Here is a 22652-nt window from a genome sequence, read left to right on the forward strand (position 1 = left end):
CCGGCTGCATCAGAATGGGAGCCGAGGCGAAGCGATGTTTCAGTTCTTCGAACGGTGATTCGGCCCCTTCATTCCAAGCGAATGGTAGTGAGATGGAGGTGAGAGCGGTGAGTGGCGCCACAATGCGGCTGTAGTCCTTGAATAACCTCCTGTAGAAGTTCGCAAACCCCAGGAATCGTTGAAGTTGCTTGCGGGTGGAGGGGGCTGGCCAGTCCGTGACAGCAGAGATCTTAGCTGGGTCCATCCGCAACTCCCCCTGAGCTATTATGTAACCCAAAAAAGAGGTCTCAGACACATGAAATTCACATTTCTCCATCTTCACAAATAGTTTGTTCTCCAACAACCTTTGCAACACCTGGCGCCCATGCAGTTCATGTTCCTGGGAGGACTCTGAGAAAATCAGGATATCATCCAGATAGACAAAAACAAAACGATTCAACATGTCCCGAAGGACATCATTCACTAGTGCCTGAAAAACAGCAGGGGCATTGGACAACCCAAAAGGCATAACCAGATACTCAAAATGTCCCAAGGGTGTGTTGAAGGCAGTCTTCCATTCATCACCTTTACGAATGCGCACCAGGTGATACGCATTTCGTAGATCCAGTTTGGTAAAGATAGTTGCACCATGAAGGAGGGGAAAAGCAGAATTAATTAAAGGCAGAGAATATTTGTTCTTAATGGTGATGTTGTTAAGTCCACGGAAATCAATACAGGGTCTGAGGGTCTTATCCTTCTTTCCATCAAAAAAGAATCCCGCTCCTACAGGTGACGAGGAAGGACGAATAATACCTGCCGCCAAGGAGTCCCGAATGTAGTTCTCCATAGCCTCCGTCTCCGGGCGGGAGAGATTGTACAGGCGACTGTTAGGGAGAGGGGCTCCTGGCTGGAGGTCAATGGTGCAGTCGTAAGGCCGGTGAGGAGGAAGAGAAGTAGCTCTGTGTTTGCAGAAAATGGATGCCAGGTCATGATACACGTCAGGGACAGCAGAGAGATCCATGGACTCCAGTGGAGGTTGAGGCACAGTGCTGGCAGGGGTCTGAGCAGAACACAAACAATTCACATGACAAAATGTGCTCCATGAAACAATTCTACCTGTCACCCAATCAATGTGTGGATTGTGTCTTATGAGCCAGGGGATACCAAGGACCAGGGGGGTCTGTGGGCAGTCAATTATGTGAAACTGAATGTTCTCCTGATGATTACCCGACACTCTGAGACAAACAGGCACAGTCTGATGAGTAATACGGGTCAACATTTGTCCATTTAGACCCTTAGCCTGCAGCGGACGGTCCATGGGTACAGTCTCTAAATCCATTTGTTGAGCCAACTCTCGATCCAAAAAGCTTTCATCGGCACCAGAGTCAACCAGCACACTAACAGGGAAATTCTGGGACTGCCACTGGAGGGATGCCTGGAGCAGAATGCGGGGAGAAGAGGAAGAATCCGCTGCTCGGCTCACCAAAACTTCTCCCATTAATGATGAGCCGGCCCTTTTCCCGGACGAACTGGGCAGGAAGGAACGAAATGACCAGCTTCTCCACAATACAGGCAGACCCGAGCCTGAAAACGACGTGCACGCTCCTCTGAGGACAACCGTGCACGACCCACCTCCATGGCTTCGGGTTCAGTGCTCCTAGTATCGACTCAGGAAGACTCGGCCTTCTCAGTAGGGAAGAGGCGGGGAGGAGTTGGTTGACGACAGACAGGTTGCTTGGAACTACCACTCCTCTCCCGGCGGCGCTCCCGAATCCGATTATCCAACCTGATGGTGAGTGAAATAAGATTATCCAGCGTAGGCGATTCATCATATGACACCAATTCATCTTTCAAGGTCTCAGCCAAAGCATTAATGAACACTCCTTGTAATGCCTCGTCATTCCAACCACTCACTGCCGCTAAAGTCCGAAATTCCACTGCCATCTCCGCCACACTGCGAGACCCCTGCTGAAGAGAAAACAAACGTTTAGCAGCCTCCTTGCCCCGTACGGGGTGGTCGAAAACCTTCCTCATCTCAGTGGTGAAGGCAACGTAAGCGTTGCAAATGTCCGACTGACTCTCCCAGACCGCGGATCCCCAGGAACGAGCGGAACCGCTATTAGAGTTGATAAGGTAGGCAATACGGGCTCTTTGAGGCGTAGGTGAGGGGCTGTTGTTCAAACACCAACGAGCATTGAGTCAAAAAATCACCACAGGTTCCCATGTTCCCGTCATAGCGCTCTGGAGCAGGAACAAAAGGCTCTCTGATCTGGGCTGGAGGAGCCGGAAAAAAAGGCGGAGCAGGAGAAGGAGCAGTTTGTATGCCATGAACGAGGGGTGCATTATTAACTTGGGTAGTAAGGGCAGACACTTGATTGGTGAGTAATTGAACCTGATTAAGCAGCACCTGACTGTTCTCAGAAATAGTCTTAAACAAAGTATCATGTTGGCCAAGTAAAATGCCCTGATTGGCTATGGCAGTCCGAATTTGAGTGCACTCTGGGGTGGTATCCGAGCTGCTGTCTGCTGGGTTCATGTTGGTCAGATCATACTGTCACGATTTAACTGGATATGAACCCAAATGCAGACAACTACACCGAGCCAGAGAAGGTTTAACAGGTTTATTTACAAAGTTCAATTTGTCCAGGTTTCCAAAAATAGGGGAAGAGCAAGTCCAGGTTTACAGGGAGGGTAACAGATCCAGGTTCTGAGCAGGAGTGGTACCGTAACGTCCTAGTGTCCGTGGTGAGTCCAAAAGGGAGGTCCGGTAGTGGAAAGCAGGATGGTGGTGGCAGGAGTGAAGTGGAGGCAGGAGGCAGGTTCCAATAATCTGTGGCACAGGAGAAAAGTAACTAGAACAGGCCAAAAACACAAAGAGCGAAAACAAGCAGGTTGAGTCAACAGCGAGACTAACATGGTCGTCTTGACTATGATCTGACGATGAGTGGCAAGTTTGACCGGGTCTTTAAGGCTGAGGTGATTATGGTGAATGAGCTGCAGCTGGAACCCTGACTCCCGCACACCAGACTTCACTCCTGCAATCAAGAACAGACAGAGGGGAGGGGGAGAGCAGAGAGAGAGCTACCTAGCAGCAGTAGGGCTAACACCTTCCCTCCCCACACCCCCTCCCTCCCTCCCTCACATACTGTATGAAGGGTATGCTGACGTGTCTCTCTCTCCATCTCTTCCAGACCAAGTCAGAGATGCAGGTGGAGTTCTCTGTGAGTGACAGCCAAGGGGTAAGAGCCTGCACTCTGATCAACGCTGTAACATATTGTATCACATCCTGTCTGTCAAGCAGCTGTAGATATAACTCCTGACTAACTCTCCCAGAGTCATTTACTCTGACACCTTTCTCACACGTAACATTCTAAAGATAAACCACACTGACATTTCAACCTACAAAACCCTATAGGTCATGGTTAAGACAGTACATTTATACACTCATTACGTGCACAGATATCGGTCTACCTGTGCCCGAGCACCTGCCCCTTTGCCCTCTCACTTGTCAAGTGCCCTTTTTGGGTGGTGGTATATATAGATATATATATATAGATATATAGATATATAGATATTTATTGTTTTTGTATACATTTTTTGTTGTTGTTGTTCTGAACTCACTGTCCCCAAGTCGTCGTGACGTCATCAAATGAACAGCATGCAGACAAAACAGGCCTTTCACAATATTTCAAATACAATCGCGGGAAAACACAGGTTGGAAAGCAAATGGCTCCTGCGAAAAAGAGAAGAGTAATCTTTCTGCTGTAGGCTGCAAAAATATTTTAGCAACTTCCAAATAGGGCTATTGAGCGAACACTGTTTTACAAAGTAATATGAGAGAGTCTTTCGGCACGAGCCGGCGAGTGAGCTGCGCACACTGGGTGAGTTAGTGAAACTAAAAGTTTTTTTTAGGGTTATAATTTCCTTCTCATATTGTCAATGTGTGTCTCCACACACCTAAGCCTATGGTTCATTTTTATTTATCTCAGATTCTCAGTTTGTCAGTGTCGAAGTAACCTGTCATTTTGATAATCTTTGCAGTATTTAAAAAGATTCTGGCAAAGTCTCCAGTCATGTAAAATGATGTAAAATTGCATGAAATGTGTTCATAAAAGTAAAAAAAATTCCGGGACCCTAGGCTACTCAAAATGTGTGCAACTTCTGTAAGCCCCTCTACTCTACTGCTCTATGCCACTGCGCAAATGTGATGATATGCATGCAATCCTTTATTATAAAGGTTATAAATAATCTAATGCGTTACAGTACCTAAAAGCTCCCACACACCCGTTTCTGCTCACTTTTTGTTCCGGCGCCTGCTAGTTCCAATTTAGCACTGAACACAAGTTGTCTAGAATCTAACTAACCACCAAATACTAAATTATCTACACAAGCCACTGTCCAGCTAGCCATATATCATGATATTATGAGTAGTAGGCTATATTATGACGTTATTATTTAAGAGCCTTGAAGATAAATCACAATCAGTAAAAAATGTATCGAGCTAGCTTACTAGCAGATTTACATAAATCATTAACATCAATGATCAGCATGTAGCCTACCCTCTTTGTGTCTGTGTTTCTCTGTGTGTGTTTGTGTATTAACACTCAGTACCTCTTGTGCCTTCACAGGTGGTCAAAGACACAGTAAATATCCAGATAGGAGACGTGAATGACAACTCCCCTACTTTCCATGGCCAGCCGTACACAGTACACATCGCAGAGGTAGGCCACACAGTCATGTACAGTGCATTTGGAAAGTATTCAGACCCCTTGACTTTTTCCACATTGTTACGTTACAGCCTTATTCTAAAATTGATTAAAATGTAATTTTTTCCCTCATCAATCTACACACAATAATCCATAATGACAAAGCAAAAACAGGTTTTTAGAAATGTTAGCAAATTCATTAAAAATAAAAAAAAACTCAAATATGACATTTACATAAGTATTCAGACCCTTTACTCAGTACTTTGTTGAAGCACCTTTGGCAGCGATTACAGCCTCGAGTCTTCGTGGGTATGACGCTACAAGCTTAGTACACCTGTATTTTGGGAGTTTTTCCCATTGTACTCTGCAGATCCTCTCAAGCTCTGTCAGGTTGGATGGGGAGTGTTGCTGCACAGCTATTATCAGATCTCTCCAGAGATGTTCGATCAGGTTCAAGTCCGGGCTCTGGCTGGGCCACTCAAGGACATTAAGAGACTTGTCCCAAGCCACTCCTGCATTGTCTTGGCTGTGTGCTTAGGGTCGTTGTCCTGTTGGAAGGTGAACCTTCACCCCAGTCTGAGGTCCTGAGCGCTCTGGAACAGGTTTTCATCAAGGATCTCTCTGTACATGCCACCACCATGCTTCACCGTAGGGATGGTGCCAGGTTTCCTCCAGACGTGACGTTTAGCATTCAGGCCAAATAGTTCAATCTTGGTTTCATCAGCCCAGAGAATCTTGTTTCTGTCATGTGCCTTTTACTGAGGAGTGGCTTCCGTCTGGCCACTCTACCATAAAGGCCTGATTGGTGGAGTGCTGCAAAGATGATTGTCCTTCTGGAAGTTTCTCCCGTCTCCACAGTGGAACTGTAGTGCTCTGTCAGAGTGACCATCGGGTTCATGGTCACCTCCCTGACCAAGGCCCTTCTCCCCCGATTACTCAGTTTGGCCGAGTGGCCAGCTCTAGGAAGAGTCTTGGTGGTTCCAAACTTCTTCCATTTAAGAATGATGGAGGCCACTGTGTTCTTGGGGACCTTCAATGCTTCAATGTACTCTTCCCCAGATCTGTGCCTCGACACAATCCTGTCTCGGAGCTCTACGGACAATTCCTGGCTTGGTTTTTGCTCTGACATGCACTGTCAACTGTGGGACCTTATATAGACAGGTGTGTGCCTTTCCAAATCATATCCAATCAATTTAATTGACCACAGATGGACTCCAATCAAGTTGTAGAAACATCTCAAGGATGATCAATGGAAACAGGATGCACCTGAGCTCAATTTCGAGTCTCATCGCAAAGGGTCTGAATACTTATGTAAATAAGGTGTTTCTGTATTGTATTTTTTATTAAATTAGCAAAAAAATCTAAAAACCTGTTTTCACTTTGTCATTATGAGCTATTGTGTGTAGATTGATGAGGGAAAAAAATAGTTCATCCATTTTAGAATAAGGCTGTAACTTAACAAAATGTGGAAAAAGTAAATGCACTGTATATGGAATGTGTAATAGCTACTGTATATAACTGTCCTCCCTATCTTGTGGGGGAAAGTATCATTGTCCTCTGGAGTTGTTCTGGGATGAAGTTTCCCCTTGGTACAGATCTAGGATCAGCTTCCCCTCCTACAATCCTAACCTTAACCATTACTGGAGGAAATGCAAAACTGACCCAAGATCAGTGTCTAAGGGCAACTTCACCTTACTCTTCTGAAGTATTTATGGTTGTATTCCATCACTCATGGATCTCTTCCCTCTGTGGCACCTCTGAGACCCCTGTATATGTTGTTCTTGGATAGCTACCAATGGAGCTCAGTGAATTAGAAATTTCATAGTCTATGTGTGTGTGTCTCTGTGTGTGTGTGGCTGTGTCTGTGTGTGTGTGTGTGCCTTTGAACCCCAGTGATTGACGGGGTATCAGGGTCCTTGGATGTCATGAGTTTTCACTTCTCGGAAAAGGAATATACAGTGGGGAGAACAAGTATTTGATACACTGCCGATTTTGCAGGTTTTCCTACTTACAAAGCATGTAGAGGTCTGTAATTTTTATCATAGGTACACTTCAACAGTGAGAGACGGAATCTAAAACAAAAATCCAGAAAATCACATTGTATGATTTTTAAGTAATTAATTTGCATTTCATTGCATGACATAAGTATTTGATCACCTACCAACCAGTAAGAATTCCGGCTCTCACAGACCTGTTAGTTTTTCTTCAAGAAGCCCTCCTGTTCTCCACTCATTACCTGTATTAACTACACCTGTTTGAACTCATTACCTGTATAAAAGACACCTGTCCACACACTCAATCAAACAGACTCCAACCTCTCCACAATGGCCAAGACCAGAGAGCTGTGTAAGGACATCAGGGATAAAATTGTAGACCTGCACAAGGCTGGAATGGGCTACAGGACAATAGGCAAGCAGCTTGGTGAGAAGGCAACAACTGTTGGCGCAATTATTAGAAAATGGAAGAAGTTCAAGATGACGGTCAATCACCCTCGGTCTGGGGCTCCATGCAAGATCTCACCTCGTGGGGCATCAATGATCATGAGGAAGGTGAGGGATCAGCCCAGAACTACACGGCAGGACCTGGTCAATGACCTGAAGAGAGCTGGGACCACAGTCTCAAAGAAAACCATTAGTAACACACTACGCCGTCATGGATTAAAATCCTGCAGCGCATGCAAGGTACCCCTGTTCAAGCCAGCGCATGTCCAGGCCCGTCTGAAGTTTGCCAATGACCATCTGGATGATCCAGAGGAGGAATGGGAGAAGGTCATGTGGTCTGATGAGACAAAAATATAGCTTTTTGGTCTAAACTCCACTCTCTGTGTTTGGAGGAAGAAGAAGAATGAGTACAACCCCAATAACACCATCCCAACCATGAAGCATGGAGGTGGAAACATCATTCTTTGGGGATGCTTTTCTGCAAAGGGGACAGGACGACTGCACCGTATTGAGGGGAGGATGGATGGGGCCATGTATCGCGAGATCTTGGCCAACAACCTCCTTCCATCAGTAAGAGCATTGAAGATGGGTCGTGGCTGGGTCTTCCAGCATGACAACGATCTGAAACACACAGCCAGGGCAACTAAGGAGTGGCTCCGTAAGAAGCATCTCAAGGTCCTGGAGTGGCCTAGCCAGTCTCCAGACCTGAACCCAATAGAAAATCTTTGGAGGGAGCTGAAAGTCCGTATTGCCCAGCGACAGCCCCGAAACCTGAAGGATCTGGAGAAGGTCTGTATGGAGGAGTGGGCCAAAATCCCTGCTGCAGTGTGTGCAAACCTGGTCAAGACCTACAGGAAACGTATGATCTCTGTAATTGCAAACAAAGGTTTCTGTACCAAATATTAAGTTCTGCTTTTCTGATGTATCAAATACTTATGTCATGCAATAAAATGCAAATGATTATTAAAAAATCATACAAATGTGATTTTCTGGATATTTTTTTTTTTAGATTCCGTCTCACAGTTGAAGTGTACCTATGATAAAAATTACAGACCTCTACATGCTTTGTAAGTAGGAAAACCTGCAAAATCGACAGTGTATCAAATACTTGTTCTCCCCACTGTATACTGTACTCAAACCTAAGCTGCAGTGATTTGAGGAGTGGATATATGGATTGCAAATGCAATGACATGCACGCACATACATACAGTGGTTCTTCCTTTAAAAGTTGCATCATACTGCAGCACAGCTTGCGGGGTGCTGCGGAATGGTATGGCATGTTGGAGTGCATGACGTCATAGTATTTTAATGTCAGTCATTGTTGCCGTTAATGCTAGTTAGACCACCAGAGGGCATCTTTGAGAAGATAAGTTATTGAAATGACATGGAGCTGTAGGCCTAAGAGTCCTGTTTACTGTAGCTGTTTTAGTGTAACTTACTTATTGGCATAAAGGCCAATCTTTTAAATATTGGCTGTACTAGAGACTTTCAAACCTTTTTTTGTTAGAACAGTCTATATGGGATTGATTATAATTTGTTTGTAAATTATTATTGTATGTTGTTGTGCTGTTTACACTGTTAGAAATGTAGCTTCATTAAATTGATTAATATTATGGTGTTTCTATTCCAAGAAAAATTTATTTTACAGTAGCCTATGTAGGCCTCAGGGTTTCCGTTAGGACTGAAGAGCAAAATAATCCTAACATTTCCACACCCTAATTATAGGCTAACCAATACCCAAACATAGATTCAGTGAAAAGAAAAACGGATTGATTTATCAAGACCAGTCCCCATGCTTGTCTCAAAGCAGCGCGAAACGGTGCTGAAATAGTTGACCACACGCGGGTAGGCTATTGCTTCAAATCCTATTGTAACAATTGGATGACTTTCGGTGTTTCAGTAAGTAACAATTTGTTGCCTTCAATTGCATTAGCCTACTTTATTCCCATAGTTCTGTCATTCAGTGATATTTATTCCCATAGTTATTTGTTATGGATCATCCAGATGTGGTTAGAAAACAGTGCATGTGGTGGGCTAAGCAAAGAGATAGGTGAAGTGACATGCCTCACAAACATCCATTAATACATTTAAAGTCCCTAAACTCTGCAAGAGTCTATTGTCCTGCTGATAGCCCATCAAGGGTGGATGGCTTCTTTTGTATTCCAATTTATTGGAAAGGCTGCTAAACCATTTACACCTAGCCCACAGTGTTGTTGCATTCTTACAGTACAGTGCACTTTCACTCCATTCTCCACCTGACTCTCTACCAATGCCACCAGATTATTCTTTCTATTGTTGTTATCTATTCGGTAACATTCCACAAGTAAATGTAATAAATAAAACACCTACATTAAATATCTCAGGTCTTGAAAATATGTAGGCCTCCTGTAGCTCAGTTGGTAGAGCTGTGACGAGGTGTGAAAGAAGGAGTCAGGTGCAGGAGGTAAAATACCGAAGTCCAGAGTTTAATCAGTTTGCATAAATCAAACGCCCCAAGCGTCAAACAAAACTATACAAGGGAAAACATCCACCTTGGCAATAACACAGTGAAATGTAGCTCAACCGAGCTACACGCTCTCACAACAAACAATCACTCACAAAGACAAGGGGAACAGAGGGAACACTTATACACATACTAATTAGGGGAATGAGCACCAGGTGTGTGTGATTGACAAGACATGGCAAGTGGAGTGATGAGAATGGGATCGGCAGTAGCTAGTACTCTGGTGACGACGAACGCCGAAGCCTGCCCGAACCAGGAGGGGGGGCAGCCTCGGCGGAAGTCGTGACAGTACCCCCCCTCCCCGACGCGCGGCTCCAGCAGTGCGTCGACCCCGGCCTCAGGGACGGCCAGGAGGAAGCGGAGCAGGGCGAGTCGGATGGCGACGGAGGAAATCCCTCAACAGGGAGGGATCGAGGATGTCCCGCCTTGGGACCCAGCACCGTTCCTTCAGACCGTACCCCTCCTACTCCACGAGATACTGAAGGCCCCCCACCCGACGCCTCCTGATCCCCCGGTACGAACACCGGGGCCTCCCTGCGGTGGCGGTCAGCGTTGGCCTTCTGACGACGTACGGCACACTGTAGGTGAACGTGGGCAGCGTCCCAAGTCTCTTCCGCGCGCTGAAACCAGTCAAGGCTCTGGTGCCACAATGCCAGGACCGGTTGGTAACCCAAAACACATTGGAAGGGTGTTAGGTTAGTAGAGGAGTGGCGGAGAGAGTTATGAGCATATTCTGCCCATGGCAGGAACACCGACCACTCCCCCGGCCGGTCCTGACAGTAGGTCCGCAGGAACCTACCCACATCTTGACTCACCCTTTCCACCTGCCCATTGCTCTCGGGGTGAAAACCAGAGGTCAGGCTGACCGAGACCCACAGACGTTCCATGAACGCCTTCCAATCTCTAGATTTGAACTGAGGACCTCGGTCGGACACTATATCCTCTGGTACCCCGTAGTGCCGGAAGACGTGAGTAAACAGAACCTCCGCAGTTTGTAGGGCCGTGGGGAGACCGGGCAGAGGAAGGAGGCGGCAGGACTTTGATAAACCGGTCCACAATGACCAGGGTAGTGGTGTTACCTTGGGAGGGGGGAAGATCAGCGAGAAAATCAATACTCAGGTGAGACCATGGTCGTTGTGGAACTGGTAATGGTTGTAGCTTACCCACTGGGAGGTGCCTAGGTGCCTTACTCTGGGCGCACACTGAGCATGAGGAAACATACACCCTCACGTCCTTAGCCAAGTTAGGCCACCAGTACTACTCGGTCAGGCAGCACATTGTACGACCGATACCTGGATGACCAGAGGAGGGTGACGTGTGTGCCCAGTAGATCAGACGATCACGGATAAGCGCAGGCATGTACTGCAGCCCAGCTGGAAACTGTGGTGGAGATGGATCTGTGCGTAATGCCTGCGCTATATCTGCGTCCATCGCCCATACTACCGGCGCCACAATGCATGAGGGCGCCGGTTGTATGGGGGTGTTGTCTCTGGGCTTCTCCTCAGTGTCATACAGCCGAGACAGTGTGTCTGCCTTCACGTTCTTCGTACACGGAATGTGTGAGAGTGTGAAATCAAAACCGGGTGAACAAGAGGGCCCACCTGGCCTGGCGAGGATTCAGCCTCCTCGCTGCCCGAATGTACTCCAGGTTACGGTGGTCTGTCCAGATGAGGAAAGGGTGTTTCGCCCCTTTGAGCCAATGTCTCCACACCGTCAAATCTGTAAATGTTTACATATCTGTAGACCTGCATGATAACCACCCAGCTAACACAAAACATTCTATGTTTCTTAGAGCTTGGGGAGAGTGTGGTTCTCCTATAGTTATTTTGCAAACAACCTTCCCACAACTTTCTGGGAACGGTGCAGGATAGTTGCTTGGTTTTGGATCATTCTCAGCACATTTAAGGAACTTGACAAAAAAAACATTTTCTTGTTATTTCATTACTTTATTGGTTTATTATTGGTTTATTCAGATCCCCATTAGCTTTTGCCTAAGCAGCAGCTATTCTTCCTGGGGTCCACACAAAAACATCAAACACGACAAGTAATTAAACACTCATACACCGATAGACAAGAACAGTCACAAATGTAAAATATAACAATATACAAACAATACAACTAAAGAATAATGTGTGTACATATTATGTGTGTGTTGGAGTGTGATAGTGTGTCTGCGTGTTTGTGTGTGTGTGTCATTTCAAAGGCTCTATTGTGCCATGAGATGTTGTTTTACCAATTTTTAAACATCATTTTGCTGTTTGCTTGAGTAATTGGAGATGGAAGGGAGTTCCATGCGATCATGGGTCTGTATAATACTGTGCGTTGCCGTGAATTCGTTTTGGACTTGGGGACTGTGAAGAGACCCCTGGTGGTGTGTCTTGTGGGGTATGTATGGATGTCTGAGCTGTATATTATTTGATTATGCTGACAATCTGGAATTTTCATCACAGTACATAGTAAAAAATAGTTTTTCCACTTTATATGTGAAATAGTCATTGAAATGATTAGCAATATCAAAATGTTTTGCTATTAATAACCCATCACCTCAATGAACGATGGAGATTAATTGTTTTTTTTTGCCCATGATACCATTTAACATATTCCATAGTATTTTTTCATTGTGTTTTATGTCATTTATCTTGGTTTGGTAATATAATTTATTGTTATTTTTGTTAAGTTTCACCACAACCTTTCTGAATGTACAGTATGTCAACCAATCAGCTGAGCAGCCTGACTTGTTTGCCACTTCTTTTGCATAATTTCTTTTTCAATTCATCATCAATCCAGGGGGCTCTAACAGTTCTCACAGTTAATTTCATAACAGGTTCATGCTTGTCAACAATTGGCATGAATATTTACAAATACTTCCAGAGCTGCATCTGGATTCACTTCCTCATACACATCCGACCAACATGCATTTTCTACATCTTCAACAAAAGTATCATGAGAAAACATTTTGTATGATCTATTATTATTTACTTTAGGACCTGTCTTTGGTACTTTGGCTTTCCTTGTTTTTGCCACAATGGTATGGTCACTACAGCCAATGGGAACTGATATTGCTTTGGAGAAAAGCTCTGTAGCATTAGTGAAGATATGATCAATACAAGGGGATGTCACAGATCCAATACTATTGGTATGCACTCTAGTTGGTTGAGTGATAACCTGGGTCATATTACAGGCATTGGTCTCAGTTAGACGCTTCCTCTTGAGAGGACAGCTAATTGCTAACCAGTCAATGTTCAGGTCACCCAGAACATAGACCTCTCTGTTAACATCACAAACACACTATCAAGCTTTGCACACATTTTATTCAAATACTGACTGTTAGCACTTGGTGGCCTATTGCAGCACCCCAAAATAATACACTTTAGATGAGGCAGGGTAACTTGCAACCACAACACTTCAACAACATTTGATATAAGATCCTCTCTAAGCTTTACAAGATAATGGCTCTGAATATATACAGCAACACCTCCCCCATAGGCATTTGTGTATTTTCTTTAGACATTATATCCTTGTATTGTTACTGCTGTATCCTCGAAGGAATTATCTAAGTGAGTTTCAGAGATTGACAGTTTATTAGTATTTATTAAAGATCCCTGTTACTTCCTAGGGTCCAGAAAAGATGAATGCAATTACATCACAAAAAAATACAAATAAAACAGTACATCATACAACACATTATTACACCACTACTCTATCACTACGTATCTACAATACAACATTTCTAATACCACATTACAACATTACAATGTACTTGTTTGTAGAGTGCGTGTGTGTGCATATGTGTGTGTTTGTGTGTGTGTGTGCCTGTGTGTGTGTGTGTCTCTTCACAGTCAGCGTTGTTCCATAAGGTTTTTTTGTTGTTGTTGTTGCTTGAATTACTTGATGTGGAATATAGTTCCATGTAGTTATGACTCTATATAGTACTGTGCGCTTCCCAGAGTCTGTTCTGGACTTGGAGACTGTGAAGAGACCCTTGGTGGCATGTCTTGAATGCCACCAATGTTATCTGATGCCACCGATGTTATCCAATTTAAGCAAGTTATTCATTTCATGAACCTTATTTCTAAGGCAACATATATTAATATTGGCTATTCTTAGCCCTTTCCTGGGTAGCTTATCTGAGATAGACATAATGTGGAGACAAAAAAATAAAAATAAAATAATAATAGGGCACTTGTGAGTGTCAGTTGGTGTGTGTGTGTGTGATGTTGGGCGAAGCTACTGTGCCAGAAGCTTGGCTCTCTCACTCCTCCCCATCTTTTGGGAGGGAGGGTGGACAATGAGCTTGTCATAGCAGATGTAAGCGATGTCCCCACGTTCTCTGGCAGCTTAATAGTTGGGATAAGTTATTTCCGCCTCTGGCGCACAGCTTCAGAGAACTCCTCTGAATGTTGGTTCCTCTCAAGATTTTGGCTCTCTCCAGAACAGCTATCTTGTCCTTGAACCTTAGGAACTTGACCACTATCGGCCTGGGTCTGTCACCTGGGCTGGTTACAGTTTTTCAAGACCTTTGGGCGCGCTCCACCTCAATGTTCCTATGATCCATCTGCAGCTTTTCGGTGATCGTTTTTCTCACTTTATCCTTTGTCCAGGTCATGTGGAGGCTTTCATATGCCATCCACAACAATGTTATTCCTCCTGGATTGTCCTTCTAGATAGTCTGTTTTCCCTGTCATTTGTAATAATGATTCACAGACAGCGATGATCTTGTGTAGACTTACAGTTGTCATCTTGCTGCAAGTATCTTTCAGGATATCCACCTCTCCCTGGGTGAACTGCAAACTGTTCTTAAGGTCTTGGACCTCTCTGGTCAGATCATCCTGAGTCCACCAGTATTTGGACAAAGCTCTTGAAGCTATTTTCCTGTTGCTGTAACAATTGCTTTTAGACATGTTTTTGTTGATCACACACCTCTGATAGTGAAACACTGTCCTTTCCATTACTCCCACCTTCTTTAACTTTGGGCGGCATGATGATAGCAACGTCAGCTAACGCTGGTACTCCACACAATTCCAGCCAGCACAGCTCGCAGGGCTGATGGAAACAGACTATATACAAGGGCTTTGTTCAAACTGTCAAGGAAACCTCGCTAGCTTAATAGCTAGCAGCTAGACTAGCTTCTTTGCCAAGCAGCAGCTCTTCAGACTTTAGGGTTTGGCAGTATCGCGGGACCAATAGTAGCGGTCCCAGCAACTGAGGCTAACCTTGTCAAATGATCCAAATTAAACAGGCAGGCTTGTAAACATTTTTTATTCCAGATAACTTTCTAAGAATGTTATTTGAAAACATATACATTCCGTTCTCAGAACATGAAGAAAACTTTCTATAAAAAACATGAAAAAACTACCTTTTCACGCATGAGTTCCAAATATATTTTCTCAGAACCTCCCTGCAACCTAAAAACAAATATTCCTAGAACAGTCTAGAATGTTCGTGTTTGTTTACAGAATGTTTAACAAAATGCTCCGTTTTAACGGTCAGAAAACATAGGGCTTCTAGCTGGGCAGCAACTGGTTTGGGAATCATCTTCTTTCTCATATTTGGAGAAAGTCAACATGCCTTCCAAATAGAAAATCTCTCTCTCTCTCTCTCTCTCTCTCTCTCTCTCTCTCTCTCTCTCTCTCTCTCTCTCTCTCTCTCTCTCTCTCTCTCTCTCTCTCTCTCTCTCTCTCTCTCTCTCTCTCTCTCTCTCTCTCTCTCTCTCTCTCTCTCTCTCTCTCTCTCTCTCTCTCTCTCTCTCTCTCTCTCTCTCTCTCTCTCTCTCTCTCTCTCTCTCTCTCTCTCTCTCCCCAATATAATCCTTGATATGAAGTAATTGCCAGTGGAGTAAAGTGTTGGAGTGTGGAACTTCAAACAGAGGCTAAAATCTATCTCAGCACGCACACACATAAATGGTGGTGTGTTTATATTGAGTACATAGCCTACCCCCAGTCCTCTCCAAATCTTCAAAGCCACTGGGCTTTTTCTCATCGTCAAGCAAATAAATTCAGAGAAAGAAGAGACTGTTTAGCCTGCACTGTTTACCTCCTCCTATGAGTGGAGCAGTGGAGGCTCCTCAGAGGAAGGGGAGGACCATCCTCCTCAGTGAATTTCATTAACATTTTTTATTGTAAAACATTGAAAAAGTGATCATTTTTAGATAAAACTATAATAAATATAATCATGTCACCAAATAACTGATTAAAACACACTATTTTGCAAAGAAGGTCTACAGTAGCCTCAACAGCACTCTGTAGGGTAGCACCATGGTGTAGCCAGAGGACAGCTAGCTTCCGTCCTCCTCTGGGTACATTGACTTCAATACAATACAAAACCTAGGAGGCTCATGGTTCTCACCCCCTTCCATAGACTTACACAGTAATTATTACAACTTCCGGAGGACGTCCTCCAGCCTATCAGAGCTCTTGCAGCATGAACTGACATGTTGTCCACCCAATCAAATGATCAGATAATCTAGTACTGAAAGGATATAGCTACAGCTAGCTAGCACTGCAGTGTATAACATGTGGTGAGTAGTTGACTCAAAGAGAGAGAAAGACAATAGTTTAACAGTTTAAGGAGAAGCAAGAGAGAGAGAGAGAGAGAGAGAGAGAGAGAGAGAGAGAGAGAGAGAGAGAGAGAGATCTCCAACACAATACTGGAACTCTTCCAAGTCAAGGTAAGCTTTTGGTATTACTAATTTATTGCCACCGTGGCCCGCCGGTGTATCTGCTTTATGACTGTACACTAACGTTACTGCATGATTGTGGCGGGTTTACTAACGCATTAGTTCTATTAGCTATGCTGACTATGACGTTACATTGAAATCCACAAGCGAAGGGAAGAGAATTAATACAATGTGGCTGTTATGAGAGTGAACTCTGTTAACGCGTGATCAGGGGTGTATTCATTCCGCCGATTCTGTTGAAAAACATTTCTTAAACGGAAGCAAACGGAACAAAACGGAGATAAACATACCTGAATTTGTCCAATAGAAACTCTCGTTTGCAACTGTTATACTAATGATTACACCCTATGTCAGCTAGATGCAGGCAAGAGCAATGTGCAATGCGGCATTGAATGTCACTGTCTGTCACCTCAAATTTGTCTCTTGAACTGTGTGAACCTATGTTGTAAACTTTCATTCATAGGCTAGGTTGTAGCAACCTCATGATGGGTATAGGGAAAATTTGAGTATCATGTAGTAGCCTAAACCTATCGCTGTTACATTGAACAGGGTGAAATCAATATGAATGAGTCATCCAATATGCTTTGATAGAAATAAGGCCATGTTCATGAAAAAAAATGTCCTCCCTCATCTTAAACGGCACTGACCGCCACTGGAGTGGATTGAAGGGTTCTCTCAGGGTTGTTTCAGGGTTTTCACAGGGTTGTTTCAAGGTTCTCTCAGGGTTCTATCAGGGTTCTCTCAGGGTTCCAGTTACTAAGGGCTGCCAAGGTTTACTGTTAATTTAACCTTTAGTAATTGCCACAATTACACATTTGAATAGATATAGGCCTTTAAGGGCAGGCAAGGCAGGTATCCTTGCTGTAAATACAGCATCGTCTTATTATAATTATACAAAGGACCATTCCGGTTGGATGCTGATTGGCTGAAATCGTGTTCCTGAAATTGTGTTATTTCAAGATAAACCATGCCAAATGCCTGTTTACTAAAGTATCACTATGTGTCCATAAGAATATTTCCACTGTCCCTTTTTATTCTATGGTCCGCCATGCAATTCATCAAATTATCATTATTTCAGCCCATGTTTTATGTACGATGCATGTATGATATAGACACAGAGTATACTTCTGGCACGAGCTATAGCTCACAGAATACTCTGAGTGCTAAGTCATTGGAGAAACGAGGAGGAGATAAGGCAGTGAGGGTGTTGTGACTCAATCAGTTGCCTGTTCTATCCTGTTTCCTCCATCCCCTCCCTTCCTTCCTCCCTCTCATCCTCTGCCTCCTCTGACAACTTTTTGTCCCCCGCATTTCTATGGCCACCGTCTGTGACCTCTGGTGACCACGGCAAAGCAAACGTTGCAACATCACTCCATCAACCTGTCAGTCACCGGACATGCCACAGTAACCGGTCAATCACAGATTACGGCTTCAATCAGCAACTCTGAGACAACAAACTGGTTCCTGAAATTGACTGCATAGAAAAACAGACAGACAGAGAGGGAGGGAGGGGGAGGGACAGAGACAGAGATAAGGAAAGTAACATAGAAAGGAGTGGCAAGAGATGGGAGACAGGGAGTGAGAAAGATAGACAGAAACGTGGCATGTGTGAGAGACAGAGAAACAGAGAGAAAGACAGAGAGAAAGAATAACAATGGAAGGAATGTGAAAGAGCTGGAAGAGAGGGAGTGGGAAAGTGAGATCAAACAGCAATACAGAGAGAGCAAAAAGGGAAACAACTAAACATTTTTAGTCATTTAGCAGACACTCTTATCCAGAGCGATTTACAGTTAGTGCATACATTTAAATTCTTTTCATACTGGGCCCCCGTGGGAATTGAACCCACAACCCTGGCGTTGCAAGCACCATGCTCTACCAACTGAGCTACATGGGGCCCCAACATGACAATATGAATAAAGAAAGAAGAAAAACAAGTGATGATGTAAGAGGTGTTGAAAGAGAAAGCAAAATGTGGATGGTGATATTGAAAGGAACTACAGCCCAGTTAGCACAGTGAACAGATTAAGCTGCTACATTGGCTCAATATGAGCTGAGGACGGGGAGGTGTAGTGTATAGACGAGTGGAGGGTGTGTGTGTGTAATTGAGCAGGTGTAGAGGAGAGGAGTGTGTGTAATTGAGGAGGTGGAGAGGAGAGGAGTGTGTGTGTGTGCGTCTGTGCGTGCGTGCATGTGTAATTGTGGGTTTAATTTGTGGTGCTATAAAGAGGGTGAAGGGGAGCAGGTGGGCTGCCAGCATTTCCTCTGTCAGCGCTAATGAGATGGGCAGATTTACAGCAACCAGCCATTGCACAGAGTGTGGCGACAAAGAGATAATGTCTGCATCTCAAATGGCACCCTATTCACTATATAGTTTACTACTTTTGACTAGAGCCCATAGGGTCCTCCCATATGGTTCTGGTCAAAAGTAGTGCACTATATAGGGAATCTGGGATGCACACAGAGACTATCACCCAAACACAATGTTTGACTAAAACAACAGATGGGCCTGAGCCAAATTGCCCATTTGATAGAATGATGGTGATGGTCATGTTGCAGGGGTCCTGCATATTGAGTAAGGGAGCTTTTTTCTTTTTTCTTCACATTTTAGAGTAATGTGTATCCTTATTACTTAACTTGTTGGTATTAGCTCAAGAAAGTTGATAATACAGTTCCTGGCATTCAGCCCTATGATTCTTCATCTAGAGCTAGTATAACACACCTCAAAGCTGTCTGTGTGTCTGTGTGTGTGTGTGTGTGTGTGTGTGTGTGTGTGTGTGTGTGTGTGTGTGTGTGTGTGTGTGTGTGTGTGTGTGTGTGTCTGTCTGTCTGTCTGTCTGTCTGTCTGTCTGTCTGTCTGTCTGTCTGTCTGTCTGTCTGTCTGTCTGTCTGTCTGTCTGTCTGTCTGTCTGTCTGTCTGTCTGTCTGTCTGTCTGTCTGTCTGTCTGTCTGTCTGTCTGTCTGTCTGTCTGTCTGTCTGTCTGTCTGTCTGTCTGTCTGTCTGTGTCTGTGGGTAGGTCGGTCAGTGTGTCTGTCTGTCTGTGTGTGTGTGTGTGTGTGTGTGTGTGTGTCTGTGTGTCTGTCTGTTTGTCTGTCTGTCTGTGGGTCGGTCGGTGTGTGTGTATGTCTGTCTGTGGGTATGTCTGTATGTCTGTCTGTCTGTCTGTCTGTACAGTAACTCAGTAGTTTAACAGTGTTTAATAAAAAACCAGTCACCCCAGGGAGTCCTGATTCCCCACGCCCCGGCCTCTCATCCCATGCTCCCTGATCCCTAACCCCTCTACCCCTGTGAGTTAGTCTCTGTGTCATTGACACGTCGCCACCATCAAATGCCACCACTAATGACTTTGAGAATCGCATAGTGTGTTTTGTGTCCTGTTGCTCGCCCCAGAGGTACCCCAATCACACAAACACACTCTTTCGCTCTCTTTTCTTTTTTCTTTCCCCAACTACCCCTCTTTCTTTCTTTGAATTCCACTCTCTCCCGTTCATGACATATACTGTACAGACAGAAAGACACGCAAGCACGCACGCACACACACAAACCTATACCTTTTCTGTACTGTAACTCTCTCTCCTTACTTTATCTACACCATAACTCATCCATTCATCAATCATTTTTTTTATTGTCCTGTAGACACGCGGTGTAGTAGAATATTGAACACAGATATGGCAACAGCGATGCAGAAAGAGATGGTTCAGCCATGCCCAGTCGTGCCATGAAATTCACACTCTTAGAAAAAAAGGGTTCCAAAAGGGTTCTTTGCGGAGGGATAGGGTACCAAGAACCATTTTCATCTGAAGAACCCTTTTTGGAAGACGAGGCTGATTTGTAAGGCAAAATGTTTTTCTTAGAACCTTTTTGGAAGAAAGTGTTCTTTGATGATTCTTAGGAAGGCATGAAGGATTATTTAGAAGGCAAGAAGGATTCGACATAGAACCCTTCTGAATCTGAATAAGCTTTTTCATGATATACATTTTTTCTTCTTTTAAATAGTGCCTGAGCATTAGTGTTTACCTCAGTGTTTAAACTTCAACATCAGTAGTTTGAGTAATCTGATCATTTTAAAATGATAGGTGTGAGAATGTTTTAAACTGTACCTATATGGGACTATTTTTGCATGGTATTCCCTTAATAATGTTACATATACAGCACTGACAGTTGATATCATTGCCATGATTTCTGTCTTTCAAATTAGTATTTTATGTGATATTATTAAGCAGAGAGTAGGATAATAGAAGGGATTATGAGTGAACCAGCAGTGTATTATGTTGTACACAGCACATTGGCCAGTTTTACCTAGTGTTGATTTTTTTGTGTAACCTTCTAGTGTTCTAGTGTTGATTCAGAAGTTAACTTAACTTAAAGGTGCACTATGCAGAAATAGCTCCGCCATTTCCTGGTTGCTAAAATTCTAATAGTTCGCCTAATTTCAGTTTATGTGACAAAACAAGCAAGTATAGTGTAAATAATCATTTTACCATCTAAACTGCTGTGTATTATCCTTTCCATAACCACAAATATTGTATTTTCAGCTGGTTGAAGTTGATGTACAAAACCGAAAGTAAAAGATGCAAAGACAAAACTTAAGAATGGGAAGCATATAAATAGCACACATAGAACAGAAATATCGCTTCTTAAACGTGCTTTCAATGACAATGACAGATCTATAACTCACATTTCAATGTGAAAGTTACATATTGCAGCTTTAACACTTAGTGGTGTAAAGTAACCCAGTGTTGGTGTTAGTAGCCAGAGTTGAGTGTGGTTGTGTCATTTTCACTATGTGTAGAGTAAAACACTCAAAACCACGCCCATCATTATCATATTTCCCAGCAGGCTCTATTGCCGGTTGATTTTCAGAATTGTTTGTTTCAAACATCTTTGTTTTTGCATTGATTGGTTGATACATTTTATGCTATACAAAAATAAATAACATTTATTTTGAACAAATCCAATCTGTTAGTAGTTATTGCACCCGTTACTGAGATGGTTGTTCCAGTTCGGATGATTTAGGTAGTCTCATCATTCTGAATGCAGGTTGCAGGGGATTAAAAGGTATATTTGTTGGCTGGATTCCAATAGGAATTACATATCACTTAGCAAACCAGCATGATGTGCCTTACAGGCCTGATATGGCCTGTAAAGCAGGAGTTTCCTAACATCACTGTGTTCAAATCAAATCAAATCAAATTTTATTGGTCACATGCGCCGAATACAACAGGTGCAGACATTACAGTGAAATGCTTACTTACAGCCCTTAACCAACAGTGCATTTATTTTTAACAAAAAAAGTTAAAATAAAACTTCAACAAAAAAAGTGTTGAGAAAAAAAGAGCAGAAGTAAAATAAAATAACAGTAGGGAGGCTATATATACAGGGGGGTACCGGTGCAGAGTCAATGTGCGGGGGCACCGGCTAGTTGAGATAGTTGAAGTAATATGTACATGTGGGTAGAGTTAAAGTGACTATGCATAAATAATTAACAGAGTAGCAGCAGCGTAAAAAGGATGGGGTGGGGGGGCAGTGCAAATAGTCCGGGTAGCCATGATTAGCTGTTCAGGAGTCTTATGGCTTGGGGGTAGAAGCTGTTGAGAAGTCTTTTGGACCTAGACTTGGCTCTCCGGTACCGCTTGCCGTGCGGTAGCAGGGAGAACAGTCTATGACTAGGGTGGCTGGAGTCTTTGACAATTTTGAGGGCCTTCCTCTGACACCGCCTGGTATAGAGGTCCTGGATGGCAGGAAGGTTGGCCCCAGTGATATACTGGGCAGTACGCACTACCCTCTGTAGTGCCTTGCGGTCGGAGGCCAAGCAGTTGCCATACCAGGCGGTGATGCAACCAGTCAGGATGCTCTCGATGGTGCAGCTGTAGAATTTCTTGAGGATCTGAGGACCCATGCCAAATCTTTTCAGTCTCCTGAGGGGGAATAGGCTTTTCACGACTGTCGAATAGGCTTTTCACGACAGTCGTCTCTTCACGACTGTCTTGGTGTGTTTGGACCATGATAGTTTGTTGGTGATGTGGACACCAAGGAACTTGAAGCTCTCAACCTGTTCCACTACAGCCCCGTCGAGGGTGTAACTAGGCCCTCAAATTAGAGTCCTGCACAGGTCAGTGTTTTCTAACTGCACTCACTTCGTGCCGGCCACGTCAATTCCAAGCCCCACCTGATATCGGAGATTAGGACAGATTTTTTCTCCACAACCCGACCCACTTACATAGAATTTTTCAGAGAGCTGATCCGTGGCCCGCCAAATAACATTCATTTATTTAATTGTTTTTATGACTCCAGGGGAGTAGGCTATTACGCTATTCCGATTCCGTGCATGAAATTGTCTGCATGTCTA

At 43.9% G+C, this 22652-nt stretch overlaps 1 protein-coding gene across 1 annotated transcript in view; it reads left to right on the plus strand.

Annotated features, from left to right (window-relative positions):
* Nucleotides 1-22652, plus strand: part of cdh23 (cadherin-related 23) — a gene marked incomplete at both ends in the record, with an annotated part of 695931 nt that overhangs the window by 139148 nt on the left and 534131 nt on the right. Inside the window, 2 exons of the mRNA XM_084153635.1 lie at nucleotides 3171-3218; nucleotides 4608-4700. Coding sequence (XP_084009761.1) covers nucleotides 3171-3218; nucleotides 4608-4700 — 141 coding nt within the window. The remainder of the gene's footprint in view (nucleotides 1-3170; nucleotides 3219-4607; nucleotides 4701-22652) is intronic.

This window comes from Coregonus lavaretus (assembly GCF_964263955.1).
Source record: "Coregonus lavaretus genome assembly, chromosome: 36".
Taxonomy (NCBI): Eukaryota; Metazoa; Chordata; class Actinopteri; order Salmoniformes; family Salmonidae; genus Coregonus; species Coregonus lavaretus.